This window comes from Dermacentor albipictus, chromosome 2 (genome assembly GCF_038994185.2).
Source record: "Dermacentor albipictus isolate Rhodes 1998 colony chromosome 2, USDA_Dalb.pri_finalv2, whole genome shotgun sequence".
NCBI classification, from domain to species: domain Eukaryota; kingdom Metazoa; phylum Arthropoda; class Arachnida; order Ixodida; family Ixodidae; genus Dermacentor; species Dermacentor albipictus.
Genome location: NC_091822.1, coordinates 40,270,079 through 40,293,330, shown reverse-complemented (window position 1 = coordinate 40,293,330; position 23,252 = coordinate 40,270,079). Strand labels below are relative to the sequence as shown.

The window sequence follows — 23,252 nt, the reverse complement described above, 5'->3', positions numbered from 1 at the left end:
TGTGTGGACAGCAGCTGAACAAAGGGGGCAAAGGGGGACATTGGACGAACTTTGCCATGACACTCTAGGATTTTAATGTTTGACAGGTGGAACATCACATCGAACCTGACAATGAAACGGAGTGGATGGCACCCCTTCTTTGCCGCTAGTGCTGGCTATGTGCGGAGTGATGATTGAGTCATGTGATGCGTGAACCTTTTGTCTTTCATGTAGACTGGCCTTACGATAACCTTCCTACTTTATGTTGGGATAGCCATTCTGTATATTGGAGAAAAACTGGAAAGCAAAGCTTTATATGAAACAAAAAGAAGTTGCCAGAAAACACCGGTCCACTATTAAGCTGAGAACCTCATTAGTATTCGGTACAACAGAACATCACTAATTCATTAGTTTCAGAGGAAAAAAGAGCACTTGATTTTGTTCAACAGAAATTCTATGAATAAAAAAAAAGATATTTTCCAGACCTTCATGTACCGGAACTGAGCTGTAACCAATGCTGGCATAATAACCTGGTACAGTAGAACATCATTTATAGGTTTCGGAAAAGAACTTAAGGAAAAAAACATACTAACCAGGAGAAACGTATAATCTGAAGTCATTAAAACATTTGACATGCTCGGCTGCAGTTGACATCTACGTAATGTGAAACGTTACGGGAATAGTTGCTGTATGAAATGCAGATGCGCACTGTGCTGGAGGGGTCTAAGTGGCCCGAGGCACGCATTGTCATTTTTGCAGCTTCACAAGCTTATGTTTCCACTACTTGAATTCGGCCTCTGTCAACAGTTTCTCTGTGTTCATCATCATCATCATCATCATCATCATCATCATCATCAGCCTGGTTACGCCCACTGCAGGGCAAAGGCCTCTCCCATATTTCTCCAACAACCCCGGTCATGTACTAGTTGTGGCCATGCCGTCCCTGCAAACTTCTTAATCTCGTCCGCCCACCTAACTTTCTGCCGTCCCCTGCTACGCTTCCCTTCCCTTGGAATCCAGTCCGTAGCCCTTAATGACCATCGGTTATCTTCCCTCCTCATTACATGTCCAGCCCATGCCCATTTCTTTTTCTTGATTTCAACTAAGATGTCATTAACTCGCGTTTGTTCCCTCACCCAATCTGCTCTTTTCTTATCCCTTAACGTTACACCTATCATTCTTCTTTCCATAGCTCGTTGCGTCGTCCTCAATTTGAGCAGAACCCTTTTCGTAAGCCTCCAGGTTTCTGCCCCGTAGGTGAGTACTGGTAAGACACAGCTATTATAGACTTTTCTCTTGAGGGATAATGGCAACCTGCTGTTCATGATCTGAGAATGCCTGCCAAACACACCCCAGCCCATTCTTATTCTTCTGATTATTTCTGTCTCATGATCCGGATCCGCAGTCACTACCTGCCCTAAGTAGATGTATTCCCTTACGACTTCCAGTGCCTCGCTGCCTATTGTAAACTGCTGTTCTCTTCCGAGACTGTTAAACATTACTTTAGTTTTCTGCAGATTAATTTTTAGACCCACTCTTCTGCTTTGCCTCTCCAGGTCAGTGAGCATGCATTGCAGTTGGTCCCCTGAGTTACTAAGCAAGGCAATATCGTCAGCGAATCGCAAGTTACTAAAGTATTCTCCATTAACTTTTATCCCCATTTCTTCCCAATCCAGGTCTCTGAATACCTCCTGTAAACACGCTGTGAATAGCATTAGAGAGATCGTATCTCCCTGCCTGACGCATTTCTTTATTGGGATTTTGTTGCTTTCTTTATGGAGGACTACGGTGGCTGTGGAGCCGCTATAGATATTTTTCAGTATTTTTACATATGGCTCGTCTACACCCTGATTCCGTAATGCCTCCATGACTGCTGAGGTTTCGACAGAATCAAATGCTTTCTCGTAATCAATGAAAGCTATATATAAGGGTTGGTTATATTCCGCACATTTCTCTATCACCTGATTGATAGTGTGAATATGATCTATTGTTGAGTAGCCTTTACGGAATCCTGCCTGGTCCTTTGGTTGACAGAAGTCTAACATGTTCCTGATTCTATTTGCGATTACCTTAGTAAATAGTTTGTAGGCAACGGACAGTAAGCTGATCGGTCTATAATTTTTCAAGTCTTTGGCGTCCCCTTTCTTATGGATTAGGATTATGTTAGCGTTTTTCCAAGACCCCGGTACGCTCGACGTTATGAGGCATTGCGTATACAGGGTGGCCAGTTTCTCTAGAACAATCTGCCCACCATTCTTCAACAAATCTGCTGTTACCTGATCCTCCCCAGCTGCCTTCCCCCTTTGCATTTCTCCCAAGGCTTTCTTTACTTCTTCCGGCGTCACCTGTGGGATTTCGAATTCATCTAGAATATTTTCTCTTCCATTATCGTCGTGGGTGGCACTGGTACTGTATAAATCTCTATAGAACTCCTCAGCCACTTGTACTATCTCATCCATATTAGTAATGATATTGCCGGCTTTGTCTGTTAACGCATACATCTGATTCTTGCCAATTCCTAGTTTCTTCTTCACTGTTTTTAGGCTTCCTCCGTTCCTGAGAGCATGTTCAATTCTGTCCATATTATACTTCCTTATGTCAGCTGTCTTACGCTTGTTGATTAACTTCGAAAGTTCTGCCAGTTCTATTCTAGCTGTAGGGTTAGAGGCTTTCATACATTGGCGTTTCTTGATTAGATCTTTCGTCTCCTGCGATAGTTTACTGGTATCCTGCCTAACGGAGTTACCACCGACTTCCATTGCACACTCCTTAATGATGTCCTCAAGATTGTCGTTCATTGCTTCAACACTAAGGTCCTCTTTCTGAGTTAAAGCCGAATACCTGTTCTGTAGCTTGATCTGGAATTGCTCTATTTTCCCTCTTACCGCTAACTCATTGATCGGCTTCTTATGTACCAGTTTCTTCCGTTCCCTTCTCAGGTCTAGGCTAATTCGAGTTCTTACCATCCTGTGGTCACTGCAGCGCACCTTGCCGAGCACGTCCACATCTTTTATGATGCCAGGGTTAGCGCAGAGTATGAAGTCTATTTCATTTCTAGTCTCGCCGTTCGGGCCCCTCCACGTCCACTTTCGGCTATCCCGCTTGCGAAAGAAGGTATTCATTATCCTCATATTATTCTGTTCCGCAAACTCTACTAATAACTCTCCCCTGCTATTCCTAGTGCCTATGCCATATTCCCCCACTGCTTTGTCTCCAGCCTGCTTCTTGCCTACCTTGGCATTAAAGTCGCCCATTAGTATAGTGTATTTGGTTTTCACTCTACCCATCGCCGATTCCACGTCTTCATAGAAGCTTTCGACTTCCTGGTCATCATGACTGGATGTAGGGGCGTAGACCTGTACAATCTTCATTTTGTACCTCTTATTAAGTTTCACAACAAGACCTGCCACCCTCTCGTTAATGCTATAGAATTCCTGTATGTTACCAGCTACATTCTTATTAATCAGGAATCCGACGCCTAGTTCCCTTTTCTCTGCTAAGCCCCGGTAGCACAGGACGTGCCCGCTTTTTAGCACTGTATATGCTTCTTTTGGCCTCCTAACTTCGCTGAGCCCTATTATATCCCATTTACTGCCCTCTAATTCCTCCAATAGCACTGCTAGACTCGCCTCACTGGATAACGTTCTAGCGTTAAACGTTGCCAGGTTCATATTCCAATGGCGGCCTGTCCGGAGCCAATGATTCTTAGCACCCTCTGCAGCATCGCAGGTCTGACCGCCGCCGTGGTCAGTTGCTTCGCAGCTGCTGGGGACTGAGGGCCGGGGTTTGATTGTGTTGTTCATATAGGAGGTTGTGGCCAAGTACTGTACCAGGGTGGCCAATCCTGCTCTGGTGAGGGAGTGCGTTACCGGTTCTGGTCACCGGGATCAGGCCACACTCCAGGCCTGTTTATGCAATTTTATCAACACGCGGATTTTTTTTTTTTTTTAAATCCGGTGGAAAATTGCCGGCACCGGGATTTGAACCACGGACCTCTTGCACGCGAGGCGGGTGTTCTACCTCTACGCCACCGCTGCAACTTCTCTGTGTTCACCACTGTGGAACTTGGCTGGTTTCTCCTCTAACTCTGCTATGATGGAACAGGGGAGTGTTCAAGGCAGAAAATATTGATGTCTCAAAGCAGGGTCTGTCACTCAAGTGGAGCTTCTCATTAAACTTTGTGGTGTTGTGTGGAGGATCAGAGTCAAGAAAAGAGAAAAGGCTTACACGTGCTGCCATCTGACACAGAACAGGTTGCATTGTGATGTGATGCAGACTGGAACTGTTATCGCCATCCGTGTTCTGCTGTTGTATATCATGTGTTGATTGCATATGTGCAGTGTACTACAAGAAAGCTAAATTGAATGAAGCGTGTATGTATTTTTTGTGGCTTCCTTCACACTGGACTGGACTATGTTGGGTCCTGTGCATAGTTTACTGTGACTAGCATGGGCAACCAATTGTTTCCTGCCTAGCTGACCTCCACAAGGCTCTCATCCATCTTCATGTTACAGGGTCGTGGAATGGGCGTGTGAAAGCATGCCTCAGGGCCCTGGACCAGGACTTTGGCCGTGCCCTGCCGCCCCTCAACTGGGCAGGACTGTTGGTTCCACTTCTGCGAGAGTGCCCCTCAGGTAAATGCGACTCCTACAATTGTCCATTGATTTGTCTGTTCACAGCACCAGTGCTGAAAAGCGGAGGCACATGGCACTCGGTGCATGTGCCTCCGCTTTAGTACTGGTAAGACAAAGCTGTTATACAGTTTTCTCTTGAGGGATAGTGGCAACCTGCTGTTCATGACTTGAGAATGCCTGCCAAATGCACCTCAGCCCATTCTGCACGCTTCAGAATTGAGCACAGATGGCTTGTCTGCTCAGTGACCCTTTGCACTCGGCCACTTTTTCATGCAGCATCAGCACCCGCTCCAAAATGTTTTTTTTTTCATTCTATGTTAGAGGAGGGCCATGACATTGTACAATAAATGATACGTGCTCAGTCTGGCAGCATGGATTACCAAGCTGTGCAGGGGCTGGAAAACGTGTGCCATATGCAGTACCTGCATGTCATCATCATCATCGTCAGCCTGGCTACGCCCACTGCAGGGCAAAGGCCTCTCCCATACTTCTCCAACGACCCTGGTCATGTACTAACTGTGGCCATATTGTCCCTGCAAACTTCTTAATGTCATCGGCCCACCTAACTTTCTGCAGCCCCCTGCTACGCTTCCCTTCTTTTGGAATCCAGTCCGTAACCCTTAATGACCATCAGTTATCTTCCCTCCTCATTACATGTCCTGCCCATGCCCATTTCTTTTTCTTGATTTCAACTAAGATGTCATTAATCCGCGTTTGTTCCCTCACCCAATCTGTTCTTTTCTTATCCCTTAATGTTACACCCATCATTCTTCTTTCCATAGCTCGTTACGTCATCCTCAATTTAAGTAGAACCCTTTTCGTAAACCTCCAGGTTTCTGCCCCGTAGGTGAGTACTGGTAAGACACAGCTGTTATACACTTTTCTCTTGAGGGATAGTGGCAACCTGCTGTTCATGACTTGAGAATGCCTGCCAAACGCACCTCAGCCCATTCTTATTCTTCTGGTTATTTCAGTCTCATGATCTGGCTCCGTGGTCACTACCTGCCCTAACTAGATGTATTCCCTTACCACTTCCCGTGCCTCGCTACCTATCGTAAACTGCTGTTCTCTTCCGAGACTGTTAAACATTACTTTAGTTTTCTGCAGATTAATTTTTAGACCCACCCTTCGTCTTTGCCTCTCCAAGTCAGTGAGCATGCATTGCAGCTGGTCACTTGAGTTACTAAGCAAGGCAATATCATCAGCGAATCGCAAGTTACTAAGGTGTTCTCCATTAACTTTTATCCCCAATTCTTCCCAATCCAGGTCTCTGAATACCTCCTGTAAACACGCTGTGAATAGCATTGACGATGTCGTATCTCCCTGTCTGACGCCTTTCTTTACTGGGATTTTGTTGCTTTCTTTATGGAGGACTACGGTGGCTGTGGAGCCGCTATTAGCGGCGAGAATTAGGAGTGGCGCCCTCTCGCGAGTGACGTCACGGCCAGGACGCCGCTCGCTCCGGCTTGCTCGGCTCCCGCGCGCGCTCGTTCCCTTCGTATATGCTTGGGGTATGGGTGGCTCGAGCCGTACGTATTGAAAAATATGTCGGCTTCTTTCAGCTGCCATGCCTTAAACACAGTTTCTTCTTCAAAAGCGCGTGAGTCGAGAAACTTTGCGGCTTGGATATCGCAAGCTATGTAACGTTAAAGGGGTCTACTGGTTTTGCAATGCACATATGCGCCGTGTCTGTCTGTGAATTTTGCGTAAAAAGAATGTCTGCAAATTCAACACGAGAAGTTGTGTATGATGCCTCGCTAAACATTTAACATTCCCTTAGTATTTACCTATGAGAGACATTGCATTTTGCATGGAAGAAAAATCTTGGTAATTGGCGTCAGCATGTTATACGATGTTAGAAAGACACTGCCCAGCGAAGCTGTCATCATGATTCCTATTACTCTGGTGTGTTGTTATATTCAAATATGGCCATTCATTAATGCTTTAAAAAATAGGCGCGCATTTCTTATCAAAACGTTTGCTGCCACTTTCATCCTCCTCTGAAACAGGCCTCCGAAAAACGAATTGCTCATGGCTGCTAACACGACGGCACGTCATGTAGAGTATTTATATAGTTAATTCACAAACACCATAGTAGCAATCACCTGAGAGAAAAGTTTCGTTGTTAAGATCGAGAGCCAATCAATTGAAAGTGATGAAATGTTTCATAGTGATCCTCAGTAGCCTTTATCGACAATATGGCACACCCCTGATCACGTACCGGTAGCAATCGACTGTCGGTATGACGAGGCACGCCATGCCATGTTCGCGAAACCCATCAGGGCACTACAACTTCGAATTGAAACTGTAAAGCATTTTTTTACAGCGCCAACTGGAATGGCTAAAGTATTCTCGAGCTACTACAGCGCAGCTTAGATTGCCTAGAAAAGGAAAATTCAAGCACCTTCTGTCTCATCATGTCTCGATCAAGCGTTCTTTAATTATACAAACGGATGACTATTCGCTTCGTCGGTACTGTTGCATCTCAGGGTGGTCCCTCGATTAGCAACCAGTTTGTTGCATTTGTAGGCGATCCCACTGCAAATGACCTGTCTCTCGAAGCTCCACCGACATTACTTCTTGGGTAGCGTGGCGTTGTCAGCGAGCTGCAGGCATCCGGTAGACCATGGCGACCGAGTAAGGGCGAGGCGACGTTTTGCTAGTGCGAAACTTGCACTGTTTTATTCCAAGGTAGTTGAAAGAAAATAAGAAGAGAATGAAGTATCAAGTATGAAGCATGAAGTATCTATCACAAGTACATTTCGGAGCCCCTTAAATAGGCTCTCTACAATCGTGTGGGCGGGATCTTGCTTCCGTCGATGACACGTGATAGGCACAGGGAGAAGGCCCTTCCTCTTGCAATACCAGGCACGGGAAGGAGAAGTCGATCCTCTTTTTGACGAATCCGGCGAGTAGGTCATGTGAATGACCTCTCCGGCGCTCGTGGGCTCCGGCCAAGAGAAGGTGAGGGGGACAAGGTAGGCACACACGATGCCACGACCATGAGAGGAGCGGAAGAGTGAATGACCTCTCCGGTGCTCGTGGGGTCCGGCCAAGAGAAGGTGAGGGGGACGAGGTAGCACCCTTGGTGCCACACCAAGAGAAGGTGAGGGGGAGGAGGTAAGGCCCTTGGCGTCCGGCCATACCTAACAGTACATAAAAGAGAACCTTGCCCAACTGCAGGCTAAATAAAGTTTGCTCCACTCCAATCGCAAACATTTATAAAGAAAGCACTACAAGCCTTGCATATACTTTCACTTGATTTCTGACGCTCCAGCGGGGAATTTCGATATCTTCAATATGTCCCGTACTACTAATGATTGACGCTTCGACTTCTTTCTGGCTGCAGCCATGCGGTCCAACAGGCATACTTCACTAAAACAATTGGGCCGAGCAGCCTGTGTCAGTTCGCCAAACAGATTCGTCATGTATATTCCTCAAGCAACAAGCACCAGTAAATTTCTCAAGTGAGTTGAACGTGTATCACGGAAAAGGAAATATATATTGGTACATTCCTATTTGTATTCTGTAAATAGCTGTAAGCCTTCATTGACTTTACTTCAAATTTCCACCGCTTAAAGTAAACACGGGAAGAATCACCTAATGTTGACAAGTAGTTAAAGAAGTAAGTGGTGATTGTAGAATCTAAACTCCAGTATTAGTTAAGTCCCCGTTTGCTGCCGAGCGTTTCTGTGAAGAAATGCAAAAATTCGATATTATACCATGAACTATTCGTCGTGAGCAAAGCTATTTTAGCGGATTAAAATCAACGTAACTGTTGTAGAAGTCATATATAGCCAACGTTTGTGACATACGTGTTGCACCACAGCAGGTATGGCATCATAACTGGATTCATGTATGCTATGTTTTGGCGATTGTCCATCCGCGCATGAAAAAACCGCAATGGGCTGGTCTGCACTCCTTCGGCTGGTACTGTAGCATTGCCTTTCAGAGCTGCATTGTTGTCTAAGAGATTAGCTCTTTGAATAAATGTTCGGAAAGGAAGACGCATAAAAAGTAACCATAGTATCAGATGGTCAGCATGCATATGTTTCCGACCCTAATGATGACCCCAATTGTGACCCGAATGGCTGTGGCATCTGTCTTAACAGTGCCAGGGGACAGTGAAGGTGTCAAAGACTCATTGTTTCCTGCCAAAAACACCTATTTGTGGCCCGTGATAGGAAGATTTCCAAGCAAAAATGGCAGCTCACAGTAAAGGGTTACTGCATTTCATTCAGCTTATCCACTGAGGGCCATATTACAGAGTCGAAATGATGGTAGTCTTGTCCCACAAAAATGTATGGGTGCCAGCAATGACTTTCGCTTGGGGTTGAATTACCCAAAAAACTAAATTAGCCAGAGTCAAATAATGAAAGTCTATTGTAGTTTGTCTTGAACTCCAAGTACTCGAATTATTATCTAAGGAGTGTGCGAAAATTCGACATATCTTAATATTCATTAGAAAATTATGCTAGTCGATATTTGCTTCGGCCTGAATTCAATGTTTCCGAACTATTCAATAGAGAACCAATATACCCATTTACTGGCATATAAGCTGCAACCCCAGTTGCAACATCCCAGAAAGAAAAGAAAGAAATCTGCACTATAGCCCTCGGTAATAATTCCGTACAATGCCCAAATCTTTGCAAAAACAGTCTCCATTTGCGGATGCACAAAGTCCACATCATATCTTTGGCCAGCTGCTCTGTTTCCCACCCCTGCAATGATGCTGATGGCAGAAAACTTTGCCCTAAAGGTTGTTTCACGGCAGTGCCAGCTGCACTGCCGTGAAACCACACCTCAAAATGAAAGTAGTGCTGCTGTGAAGCCATACCTCTAGCCAAAATTGGCATATAGCTGCACCTCAATTTTACTGTTAATTTCTTGTTTGTTTTTTGTCTGTGCACTTGCAGGATGGAACGCAATAAGCTTGCATGTATATGTACAGCATGAAGCTGAATTTTGTGCAGCAGAGCATCAACTTCTAGCGTCACGCAGTCATGGTTACACTTCACAGAATTATGACAACGGGCAAATGCAGCACACCCCCACGGCCTTGATCAGCACAAAATTTTAATACTTAACTACAACAGGGAACAAGAGCCTGTAAACAATTTTTCTGTACAGCTAGGGTTGTAAAAATGTTGCACTTGCATTTTTGCAAGAAAATATCTGAGTAACAGCACTTTGAAAATAAACCAGCTCCAGAGATGAGCCATTTACCTTTTTGCAAGCTAAGAACCACCTTTTCTTAGATTTGTCAACATCTGCCTTTAATTTAAAGTCTTTATGCAAGTCCCACAACTATTCAAGCTATTCGCTTTGAAATTATTCAACATAAATCACTGTTCGCTTTGACTTCATTTCTAACGAAAACATTTTCATTTTTAAGAGCCTAACATATCTGCACCACCTAAGGTTTGAAATCAACATTGCGCTTATGGTTCCCCTCTTATGTGCAGAGACAGGGCTGCCAGATCTGGTGCTGGGTGTGGCACTGCGAGGTGCACCTTCGTCACCAGCCATGGCTGCTTTGCTGGTAGCGTGCGCTTCACCACCTCTGCTGCATTCACTGCCGGTGAGCACTGCTTGGCACCTTTCACGAACACATATTTATTTTTTGGGGACATTTGCATGATTATGGTACCTTTCTAGCTCTGTCTATTCTAAATGTATGCCTTGAGGTTATATACAGAATTATGCTATTAGTAGAATAGAGTGCTTATTCATGCATAAACAAATACGCATAAGTGAAATCAAGTCCGTATAACCTGTTGCTTGTGTCCATGGCTGTGCTGTTTCAGACAGGATAATTAGGCAGATTAGGTTAGAGCCATATGTGTTTACTTATGCATGAACAAACGCTCTACTCTACCCATAGTAGCGTTTATGCATGACTATAGCACAGCCCTGTGGTCGTATGTGCGAGTTAGACCCAGATGTTCAGGTAGGACAGTCATAGAATTTCTTGAGTAAGTTGAGTTGAAAGTGCCATGGTATGACCAGCTCGGGGCCAATAATATTGTTACGGAAGGGTGAAAGAAGAGAGGAAGAAGAAGATCGCGGGATGCTGGCGGCTGCGTGTTGTTGGTGGTCAGCCATCTTGAATACTCTGACTCATTTTGCATATACATTGTAAATACAATCTTCTGTACTCTCAACATCCCCGTAACACATTGGTAGAGGTGCGGGGTACCATGGCTGGAAACAGTGCTCCGCAGTGGACGTCCCATCACCGTCCGCACCATGAATGACCGTGAGCACTCGGGATCAACATTGTCGTCGCCTCCTACGTCACCGTCGCATGCTACGTCGCTGTCACCTTCGGTTTTCGTTGTGCAACCGAAGGATCCTGGAACTTTCTGCGGGGCCGATCGTGCCGACGTTGAAGAGTGGGTGGCCATGTACGAATGCAAGAGTGGAATCAACAAATGGGACCCTACGCTTATGCTAGCTAACCTGTTGTTCTACCTAAGAGGCACGGCAAAGGTATGGTACGAAAATCACGAAGAGGAGATGACCAGCTGGTACCAATGCAAAGAGAAATTGAGAGTTGTTTGGCAAACCAACCGGCGGTAAAATTGCTGCAAAGTAGGAACTGGCCTCCCATGCCCAATCCCCTACAGATTCCTATGTCTCCCACATCCAGGATGTGCTGGCACTTTGTCGTAAAGCTGATCACGACATGACAGAAGCTGAGAAGGTCGGGCACGTGCTTAAGGACATTGTTGACAACGCCTTTAATCTGCTCATGTACAAAAGCTGCTCTACACTTGATGCTACCATTAAAGAATGCCAACAATTCGAGCAGGCCAAAAGCCAACACGTCTTGCAACCATTCGCCAGACTTCCTGTACGCCGCAACGTCGACATGTGAATCTAAGATCTAAGATGAACTAAGATCAACCGCACAGCCGCATGCATCGCCCTCAGAAGACGTGGTGCGAATTGTTCGATGTGAACTGGATGCGATGGCACCCTCAGCTTTCTGTTCGCGTAGCCCCAATGCTAACCCTTTCTCTGTTCCCCTCGTACAAGCCATCGTTCACCAGGAACTTGAAAACATTGGTTTACAATATGTGTGCTGTCACCAATCCTAGAGCTAACGAACGCCCTTCTACTATTTTCGCTCCACCCTGATGCTTCTCTTCACCTTATCGCAATTCGACGGAGTGGAGAACTGCAGACAACCAGCTGGTATGTTTCACCTGTCGCCCCATTGGTCATGTCGCCCTATACTGTTGCAACTCGTGGCCCTCAACACCTCACATGCCGACCAACTTGAGCCATTTTGATGGAAATACCCACAATGGTTCGCCCACTGCCGAGTCTAACAGCGCCGTCATCTCTGCTCGAAACATGTGGTACAGCCGCTCACTATCGCCACGTGGACATCAATCTCGTTCACCGCAAACACGATGACCATGTGTCCGTTCGCCACAGCCCCGTCGTCTTCGTCCCCTGTGGCCTTATGCCGCACCCTTTCGGAAAACTAAGAAATACAGCCCTCAGAGGTAGTGCTGCATTGTCTACTACTGCAGCAAGTCCTCTGTCTGTGCCCACAAGAAGAAGTGTAATTGACGTTAAAATAGACGGTGTACCTGTCCAAGCACTCGTCAACACTGGAGCCAGCGTGTCTGTGATGAGTGCTAGCCTACGTAGACGTTTAAAAAAGGTCCTCACCCCGGCAGCTGCCTGAGTGCTTCATGTGGCCGACGGCGGTGTGCTGGTTGTTCTTGGAATATGTACTGCGCGTTTAAGTATAGCCGGCCGCCCTGCTTCTGTTCTCTTTTTGCTGTGCTTGACAACTGCCCTCACGACGTTATCCTTGGATTGGACTTTTTATCCACTCATTCTGTTCTCATTGACGGCGCGACCGGCATTCTCCAGTTAGAACTGCCTCAACTCTCCAATGTTCCGAGCACCGCCCCACCGCACTTGTGCTCGCTTCACGATGTGCGTCTGTCACCAGAGGCAGTTACTTACATCACTTTGACTGCCCAGCCACAGGTTCCTGACAGTGAATATGTGCTTTGCCCCATCATCGACGTGCTTTACCAGAACATTTCTGTTCCGCAAACACTGGTCACGGTTACTAATAACAACGTGGTTCTACCGCTTCTGAATTTCAGCTTGTGCACTCAAGTGATTCTGGCCGGCATGTTCTTGGCCAGCGTTTCTAGTAGTTCCGAAATTGACATTGAGAGTCTGAATGCCGAGAGTGGTTTATTAGCGCCAATTGCAGCTTACAGCTCTGGTTCCTTAATGAACGACCACAAAAATTATTGCACCTGACCTCACCTCTGCACAGGCCATGGACATATGCCTCCTGCTTGAATCGTACAGTGACATCTTTGATTTCGGCAACAGGCCTTTAGGCCAAACATCTGTTGTTCAGCACCATATTAAAACTGGAGACACGAATCCTATCCGTCGGCGTCCCTATCATGTATCGCATGCTTAACGTCGAGTCATCCAGTCATAAGTGGACAAAATGCTCCGCAAAGGGGTCATCGAGCCATCAGCCATTCCTTGGGCTTCACCTGTCGTCCTTGTGAAAAAGAAAGATGGTACCTGGCGTTTTTATGTCGATTATCGCCACTTAAACAAGATAATGAAAAAAGACGTCTACCCACTACCACGTATCGATGATGCCTTGGACTGCTTGCACAGAGCTAAATACAGTCAAACCCCGTTACAACGAACACCACATTAACGAACATTTCAGATTAACGAACTTTTATGAAATCCCGTGCCGACTGCTTATAGTTTCAATGTAAAAATATTTCACTACTACGAACTTCAGAATAACGAACATTTCAGAATAACGATCGTTATTTAATTTCCGTGTCATCTTAACAACACCTCAGTACTACGAACTCATATCCCGAAATGCGAGGATTCTTAGATTTCCGTGTATCCGTCACGGCAGTCGGAGCTCTAAGCTAGCAGACGACGCAGCGCGAAGAGCGGGCCGCCTTGCAACTTGCTTCCCGCAAAAACCTGAGATGGCGCGGAAGGAGAAAGATGCGGGCGGAGACTTTTTTTTTTTTTTCCTTCTCCGTTGCGGAGGCAACGACGCACCAGGTTTTGTGAGTGGAGAGGCGGGGAGCATGGGCTCGTAAAACCTGAGACGGTGCGGCAGAAGAAAAAAAAAAAGTAGTAAATAACGCTGAAGTGGGCCTTTTTTTTTTTCCTGTTGCGGAGGTGACGACGCACCACGTTTTTCTTGCTTGTTTTCTCAGTTGTTCGCGCGCTGTCACCCGTATCAGGCCTGTCCATCTTGTTTTTCTTCTGGTTATATTATTGTGTTAGAAGTGCGTGCCGGCGTTCGCGTTGCCATGAGCTCAACAACTCTAAGCACGGCGAAGAAGCGAAAGCAGTTTTCTTTGAGCGAGAGAGTAGAGATTTTTCGCGAGATAGAAGACGGGAAGAAACAAACCGTCGTGGCTAAAGAACGTGGAGTGGTGCGGTCGACGATCGCCACGATTCTCAAAGATAAGGAGAAAATCTTTAAGCACCAGCAAGAATCTTGCTGCACGTTACGGCAGCACCCGAAGACCGCGACGAGTCCGTGTCGGCCACAGATGCGTTGGACTGCTTGCGAAAACTCCGCATATTTATAGCCAAACGCGGCACAGCGGCCGAAGGCGTGCATAAGAATGCGGACGGTCTGGGATCGTTCGTGCTGCAGAGTCTGTGCTGCACCCGTCAGAAGACGATCACGGACTATTTCAAATAAATGTGCCTTGTCTGACGATCACGTGTGCATTGTGTGAGAAACGAGTTCAAGGAGGTACCGTTTCAAAGGTAGGACGCTTGCGTTACTGAAATGCTATTGTTATGGCTAATTTTTGGGCTTTCACTATAACGACCTTTCAGAATAACGAACATTTTCCCGCGGTCCCCTGAAGTTCGTTGTACCGAGATTTCACTGTACTTCTCATCCATCGATCTTCGATCCGGCTACTGACAGATTTCAGTTAATGAAATGGACCGCGAGAACGCGACCTTCATCCCGCCGGATAGCTTATATCAGTTCAAAGTCATGCCCTTTGACATATGCAATGCTCCTGCAACATTAGAACGTATGATGGACTCTTTCTGCAAGGCTACAAATGGACCACCTGTCTCTGTTTCCTTGACAACGTTATATTTTTTTCTCCCATGTTCGGCAGCCACCTTACCTGACTCGCTGCCATTCTCGCGTTCTTCCGAAATAAGCTGAACTTCACAAAGTGTCAATTCGAGCGCCATTAGATTACTGGGTTGGGACACCTCGTTGAAGCATCCGTTGTCCAACCAGATCCGGAAAGTGTTCGCGCCTTACGCAGTTTCCCTGTGCCACGTTCTGCTTCTGACATGCGCTGCTTCATCGGCCTGTGTTCTTACTTTCGCTGTTTCGTCAAAGCCTTCGCCAACATTCTAAAGAAGAACACAATATTCTCATGGGGCCCGGAGCAGGCTCACGCATTTGCCGCTCTCATCGGATTTCTGACCACCCCTCCCATACTTGCCCACTTTGATCCATATGCATCGACTGAAGTCCACACTGCGGCCATGGCCTCGGCGCTGTTCTCACCCAACAGAATGGTACTGAGTGCGCGATAGCTTACGCCAGCTGCCTGCTGTCACCTGCCTAGAGAAATCACTGAGCGGGAGTGCTTGGTTTTAGTTTGAGCTGTCGCCAAGTTCCGGCCATATTTGTTCGGCCGCACATTTTTGGTCATTGCAGACCACCACGCACTCTGCTGGCTGTCTTCCCTCTGAGACCCGACAGGATGGCTTGGTCGCTGGGCTTTGCGACTCCAGGAATTTTCGTTTGTTGTCAACTATGTCTGGACATCTGCACAAGGACACTGCCTGCCTCTCTCGTCACTCTGTAGATCCCCCTGATCCTGCTACGCATGATCCAGTGGCCTGCGTGATGGCTTTTACTGACATGAACCACATGCGCGCTGAACAACAATGTGACGAATACTTACAGTCCATCATCGCCGGAGTGCAATTTGGCAGCACTGATACCACATGCTGTATGTTCATTCTGCACAACGGCATCCTTTACCGACGCAATATCAACCCTGACGGCCCTGAGTTGCTGCTTGTCCTTCCTTGTTATCTGCGACCCGTCCTTGAACAACTTCACGATGCACCTTGGAGTTTTGCGTACATACGACCGCGTACGACGCTGGTTCTTCTGGCCAGGTCTCTACCGCTCTATGCTTCATTATGTCACAACTTGCGAATTGTGTCAGCGCCGGAAGAAACTTCCCCTGGCATCTGTCGGCACCTGCTTGGCACTTTTCCGACCTCGACTAGAGGGAACAAGTGGATTGCAGTCGCTACTGATTACCCGACAGGCTACGTGATAACAAAGGCGTTGCCGACTAGTTGTGCAACTGACGTCACCGATGTTCTCCTTCACGACGTCATTCTCCAACACGGTGCACCTCGACAGTTACTTACAGATCGCGGCCGCTCGTTGTTTTCTATAGTTGTGGACGACCTCCTCCACTCTTGTTCCACTGAGCACAAGTTGCTCACTGCCTACCACCTACAAACGCACGGTCTTACAGAATGTCTCAACCGGACTATCACGGAGATGCTGTCGATGTACGTCTCCAACGATCACCGCGATTGGGACGCCACGCTGGCCTACGTGAAGTTCATGTATAACTCGTCCCGACATGACACCACAGGATATTCACCCTTTTATCTTTTGTATGGTCGTGACCACACATTGCCGTTTTACACCATCCTCCCTCTGAGTACGGTGGTGAAGTCATCCATCATGCTTACATGGCGTGTCAAGTCACCCAATCTCGTTTATTAGTCTCACAGCATATACAAAAAGAGCGTTTTGACCGGTGTCATTGCAATGTTAAGTTCTCACCAGGTGTTTGGGTGCTTCTTTGGTCACCATGTCGCTAGGTTGACCTGTCCCACAAAGTTCTCTTTCGCTACACAGGGCCTTATGAAGTCCTACGTTAAGTTAACGGCGTAAATTACGAGATTTCGACGCTACAGTTTGATGCATCCTCAAGTCCGACGCCTGTTGACGTCGTCCACGTTTCGCAGCTGAAGCCATGCTTCGCTCGCAATTCTTCGCCTACCATGCGCCGAGATGGTGCTTCACCACCCGGGGGTCCTGTTACGGAAGGAGGGAAAGAAGAGAGGAAGAAGAAGATCGCGAGACGCTGGCTGCTGCATGTTGTTGGTGGTCAGCAATCTTAACTACTCTGACTCATTTTGTATATATATTGTAAATACAATCTTCTATACTCCCAACATCGCCGTAACAATATCAAGTCCTATCATGCAGGGTCAGTGGGTGTGGGCAGTAAAGCCTGGGATACATGGAGCGAAAAACCGCGGCGTCCAGGCGCCGAAAAACTCCCGGCGTCGAACGCTCGCCCCTTGGCATCCAAAAATTTGGCTCCCGCCGGCTATCCAGACCGATCAGAAAAACCGACATCCGGCGATTGATGCTAGCGAAAGTGGCGGGAGTGCCTCTCGTGCTCACCAGGCATCGCGCCGGTCGATCTCCCACCGACTGCCGGCAGCCGCAGAACGTTTTTTGTATTTTTCCTTTATAGCTGGTGCCTCCGTGGGGGCGTCCGTCGCGCGGCCGTGCTGGAGCTACAGAATGTGGGCATTCGTGCTTGTTTGGCCGCATACTTTTGGTCTCTGTGCACGTGAAAGTGATACCACCGATCGTTACAGCCGAATATTGTATGTTTGAGAGCATTAGGGGAAGAGTATGAATTTGTGTATACTTATTTTTCGTCTACAAACTTAAGTGACATGCTCACTAAACAGATAATTACAAATGCGGTACAGTTTTCAATGCCTCGAGGAAAAAGAGGAACGACACATTATAGTTAGAAGCCGACCATGCCTGGTCTCGTGGCTGTTTGCATATTGGTAGGCCCAGGCGCCGCACGCAATGCCTGGGGCACCAAGAACGAGAGCCGGTGACAGGTTCATTTCACGCCAAATATAGATAATTCTATCCTCTCCGGCTGCAGTACTAAACGCAAGTTCTTGGAAGAGGCTTTAAAATAGGAACTTAAACTGAAGTAAACATGAATCACTACAATTTATTTTTATACAAAGTAAACGTGGCTGTTGGAGAACCACAAAACCTCCTGCAACGCCTGCACTCTGCGGTGCAACCGCTCACTCGATGTAGCCAGACGGCGCAAAGCAAGCCCGCTAAAATGCTTGCAGCTCAATGAAATGTGTAGAAATCGTTCGTAAGTGCCTCTATGAAACTTTTTCTAAGTTTTTTAGTCAGTAACAACAAATAATACAATAAAAACCCTACTTATTCTTTTTTTTCTTATCCAGAAACTCATTTGTAAAGTCTGGCAACACTGAGAGATATGCGGCGAGCGCGCGGCAGCGTCCGCTCGTTTGTCGCTGCATGTAAGCAAAGCCAGCGAACCACCGGCGTTGCCCCACCGCGTCCATTTTTGCCGCGCGATGTTCGCTGTGAAAGACCGCTCCATGTATCCTGGGCTTAAGATCATGAAGGATGTTATCGTCGGAGAGAGAGAGAGAGAGAGAATGCAGATGTCAGCATGTCTGGTGGAGATGAGACAGGAAGTTAATGTCCTGATCCAAGCACCCAGATTTATATGTGATGGAACTACTGTATTCCTGTAGGTGCAGTGCCCAATGAGCAAGGTTGGGTCTTTCAAAGAGGAGAGCCGACAGGGGGCGGGGTGGTCGGTTATCACACAGGCACTGTGGTTGAACAGGTATAGTCAAAGTATACTGACTGCCCAAACGTGCAAAAGACACTCATGGCCACCGATTGAGTAATTACGCTTGTATGCAGAGAGAAGACAGTTGGCATAACCAGTGATGCAGTCCCATTTACACTTAGCAAGAACGGTACCAATGCAGTGACCACTCATGCCAGTGCCTACTTCAGTAGGTGCAGAGGGTCAAAATGAAACAGAATTGGCCAAATTGTAATCCACTTGGTAAGGGTAGAGGCTTGCTGTGACCCTCCAGAAAAAGGAGCATCCTTCTTGAGAAAGTCAGTGAGCAGACGAGCCATGTTGGCAAAATTTTAAACAAAGCGACGGAAATAGAAAAACAAGCCTGTAATAGTGTGAAAATCTTTGCTGAAAGTAGTAGAACAGGAAAATTTCACTTAGCGCAAACTTTATCTTGGTGAGGTTGGATTTCTGCAAAGTTGATGAGATGAGGTAGAATATTAATTTAATGGCGGCAGAAACGGCAGTTGTATGAATTCACCTGAGGACCAGCACCACGAAAGCCAGCAGGGACGTTTCTGAGGTGCTGAAGGTGACTCCCTGAAACACACACTCACATTATCGAGGTAACAAAGGCATGTTGACTACTTCAAATCGTGCAGAAGAGTCCATCATCTCCTTGAATGTAGCTGAGGCCAAAGGGTAGCAGCCAAAGGGCATTACTTGGTATTGGTAAAGACTGCCTGGTGTTACGAGGGCAGTTTTCTCAGGGTTCATCATGTCTATGCCAATCTGGCAATAGCACAAACAGAGGTCAGTTGAGGAGAAATATTGGGCTCTGTGAAGACAGATGCATCACCTATGCAAGGCAGTAGTTAGACATCATCTTTTATTGTTTTGTGAAGGTGGCAATAGTCAATGCAGAAGTGGCAGGGATTGTCTTTACTTTTTCACCGATATGACCGGGAATGTGCACAGACTACTCGAAGGCTCCATGATGTTCTTGTCCATCATCTTGTTGACCTCTCTCTGTATGATAGATCAGTCCACTATGAAGGTGCAAGAGGATCTTCTATGAATGGGGCTAGAATGGGCGACTACTGACGTCTGTTCAAGAGGGCAGTCATCTAAATAAAATGTATCCATGTGAAAGCAGGAGGTGACAAAGAGTTCCAGTTTGCTCAGAAGAAAGACAGGGAGCAGTTATCTTACAACTGTCATCAGCAGGTGACAAATAAGGGGATGGCAGAGCATGCCACAGAGGCCGTCAGAGTCCAAGGAAGAAATCTGTCATTTTTCTGAAAGGGTGATGTGCACCAGGGTAACGCTCTGGGAAAGCATGTACATCAAAAGTCCAGAATCAGGGATGGGTAGGCACTCACAGTTCTTCAGGATTCGGATGCCAGTGTCTGGGTGCACAATATTGCACAAAAAAATATGTCAACAAGCGGGGATATGATGTATTTGCCATCAGGATCAAGAGGACAGCTCATCAAGAGAACATTTGTAGTGGCCTGTGGGGACGTTTGGGCAAACTTGATAGAACGTGAACAGAGTGGTGCACTGGAAGCTGCATAGATAGGAAATGGCAAATAGCTGTACTGCAGCTGTGGAACAGTCATTCTCCCTGGAGTGCTTTTGAAACAAAGTTGAGGCCGAGAATAAGGTCAACTGGGCAGCACTAGAGGACGATAAACAAAACAGTGGTGTAGTGGCCAGCAATGGTCACGCATACTGTGCACCTTTTGATAATGCGGGAAGTGCTGCTGTCAGTGGTCCTCACTGTACACTTCATGGCAGGTGTCAGAACCTTCCTGAGCCTTCAGCGAGAAACAGTGCTCATAACTTCCACTAGACAGTGACAACAGAGAATTTGTTGGCCAAGTCATAGATGCAGCATCACCCCCAACCCAAGAGGTGTACTACATACTTTTCTGAGGTGTAGCAATTAGTTTCAGGATGAAGAGCAGTGAATGTGAGGAGAACAGGACCGACAACCTTTGGCTGTACCTTGCCAGAGCTGCTTAGGCTTTTGGGTTCTCAGACAGCGTGTGAGGTGAGGAACGATCAAGTGCCTGGTACTTGACATTAGCAGCTTGAGAAACACCATTAATTATGCGACAATCAGCGGCTATGGCAGTGATGACCAACATGTTCAATATATAATCAGTGGAAACAGGGGCCTGTCGACTGCTGTTTTGCCGGTCAGTTAGGTTGCAATGGGACTGAAGAAAACTCTTCATCTGGGATCAAGTAGCTGGAGGAACCTGATGGCCATTGCTAATGTGGACGGAAGGCCCAAGCTTCCCATCTCCAGACAAATGACTGCTTGTGTAAGTGAGATGGAGCACGCACTATCCTGGAGGTCTGAACGAACTGTAGCTAGAGACATGGCCACCAGCTAATGGCGAATGATGCATGTCAGGTCTCCTGGCAGCTTGTTTAGTCTCTGCAGGTCTTCACACGAAGATGTCGTGGCAGTGCTAAGCAGCTTGTCAAACGCTCATGTGATGCTGCACTTTTTCTGCTTGTTCAAAGCAGTAACACATTTTTATAATTGTGTCTGCCATGGCACAGTTCCTTCAGATGGAAAGATTGAAGGCACATGCACACGCACGTGTGTGCGGGCACACACAGACAGACAGACATACAGGCAGAGAGAGAGAGAGAGAGAGAAAGCACATAAACAGACGAAAGGCTCAAGAAGGCATCAGGCCTGATCAGCAAGCGCTCCTGAGCTATGGGAAAGACAACCTTTAGACTTGGTGTTATATGTATCTTACAAGTGACATAGCACTTTTCACAGAAGCACTTTTTCACCAGTTTCTTATGTGCATCCATAGTCTCGAATACGAGCTCTGCGTGGTTATGATCACAGTGGTCTGTGTGTACAGGGCTCGTGTGTGGAGCGTCTGCTGTGTGGGTTGCCCACGGTGGTGAAGTCGGCGCCCAGCAGCAAGTTGGGGCCTTTCTTGGAGCTGGCCACTGCCCGGGCCCTCAAGCCAGGGGGACTTGTTGTTCTTCAGGTGGGTGTCAGCTGGACGGCAACGTAAGCCAAACGTTTCAGACGAGCAGCATACAGAGCTTGCTACTCTAGGCAGAGACAATTGAGAAAATGTGACAGGAGCACCAAAAAAAAAAGCTGGGATAAAGCAGCAAATCAATTGAGGGCCGGTATACGGTAGTCAAAGAGTCACTGTAAGTCTGAACTGCTTTGAGTAGAGCAGCAGGGTGTTTGTCACTCATATGACATCCCTACCTCTGTCACGAGGCCCAGGAAATAATTTTCTTAATCCATCTGATACACAGGCGCATTGATTGTTTAAAAAGCAGGACAGCGGTGATGATGAAGGTAAATCATCAGCAGTCATGCTGATGGGTAAAACATAGAAAGTCGTGCTTTGCAGATGCAAATAAAATGGAGCTAAGAGCAACCATGCTGCAAAAAACACAGTACACATTGCAGCTATAGCATGCTCGCCAACCGGTTGCTAACTTGGGTCGCTTGGCACAAACGTGGGTGACGAAATAGCGCTTTTTTTAATGTGACGACAGCAGGCACACTAGCGTTGGCTGGCGACCACAGTGTTTATTCACATAGTGAAAGGCTGCTTATACATAAAGATATAAAGTTTCTGGAAATGTTGAAGGCTTAAAAAATAAGAAAAATAAACACTTGTTTTTCCCGAAATTCTGAAAAATACTGGAAAACTATGCTAACCTTTCATAGCATACAGAAGTAAAAATAACAACAGACCAAGAGAAAATAACACACCATGCGAAGACATGTTTCCAAAGGTATGTCAAGATATTGACGTTCTATAACAAATGACCCCCTCCCCCCCCTTTTTTTATTCACTCGGAAATTTATGGCAGCTTTCGAAATTTTCATCTACTGACCATGAAACCTGCACATGTTTGAGGTTTAAATTTAAGGGGGACACGAGTCTTAACATCCGAAAATTGTGAAAAAAAAAAAGAACTATTTTTTCGAAACTACTTGTTTAGGCATCTGTAATGCCTAATCTACACGATATCAAAATGATTTGCCCCGACACGCACCCTAAGTGTCCGAAAAAAAATTTTTCTCAGCGCAGACGGCGAGAAATGACCCCAAAATCGCGCCGAAACAGCTGAGTTCACGGAGCTATTTCTCATCTTTCCTGCCGCTGAGCGCCGCCATCTTGGTATAGTTCGAAAGCTCAAAGTTCTGCCTTTCAGTTCCCCACATCCTCCCCGACGACAACCACATAGAAAAAGCGCAAACGTAAAACAATCATGGGCCAGTCTGACAAAGCTTGCGATGCACGCGGCACTCTTATTGGCTCAGTAAGCCAATGTGCTGAGAGAGGCCTTCTAATTGGCTGTTGCTATGGCAACTAGGCCTAGCAGGCGAGCTTGTCTTCTAGGCCTGGCAGTGAATTGCTTTGAAAACCGCTGACACGCCATTTCTTTGTTCATCGTATTATGAACGTAAGCGGCAAATCGACTCTCACTTAAAAAAAAAAAAAGTTTGAAACTGAACACGTGTCTGCGAAAAGCGAAGTGCAAGTCATCTCTGCTTCCTACGGTGAGAAAGACAAGGCGGTTATCCCAAGGTACAGACGAGCCGACAAGATCGCACCAGAGATAAGTCACTGTGTCGCGCGATCTCATACCGCATCGCCTAACCGTTGAACTCTATCCCCACGTGTAATGTTTACTTTGGAGGCCACAGATGATGTGCCGATGCCTATTCAGGTGCCTCTCGTGTGTACGCGGGTTCGTGCTGGTGCATGCCAGATTCTGTTAGGAGCCTATGTGTGTGCATAATGCATACATCAGAGGAAAAAATTTGCGTTTTTCATTATATTGTAAATAATATTTCCCTGTTTTGAAGCTTGAAATTTATATTTCCTAGTTTTCTTTC

At 46.6% G+C, this 23,252-nt stretch overlaps 1 protein-coding gene across 1 annotated transcript in view; it reads left to right on the top strand.

Annotated features, from left to right (window-relative positions):
- The window catches only part of LOC139055694 (focadhesin), a 307,088-nt gene that overhangs the window by 254,680 nt on the left and 29,156 nt on the right, over window positions 1–23,252 (top strand). Inside the window, exons 30-32 of the mRNA XM_070533225.1 lie at window positions 4,494–4,613; window positions 10,079–10,194; window positions 21,238–21,369. Coding sequence (XP_070389326.1) covers window positions 4,494–4,613; window positions 10,079–10,194; window positions 21,238–21,369 — 368 coding nt within the window. The remainder of the gene's footprint in view (window positions 1–4,493; window positions 4,614–10,078; window positions 10,195–21,237; window positions 21,370–23,252) is intronic.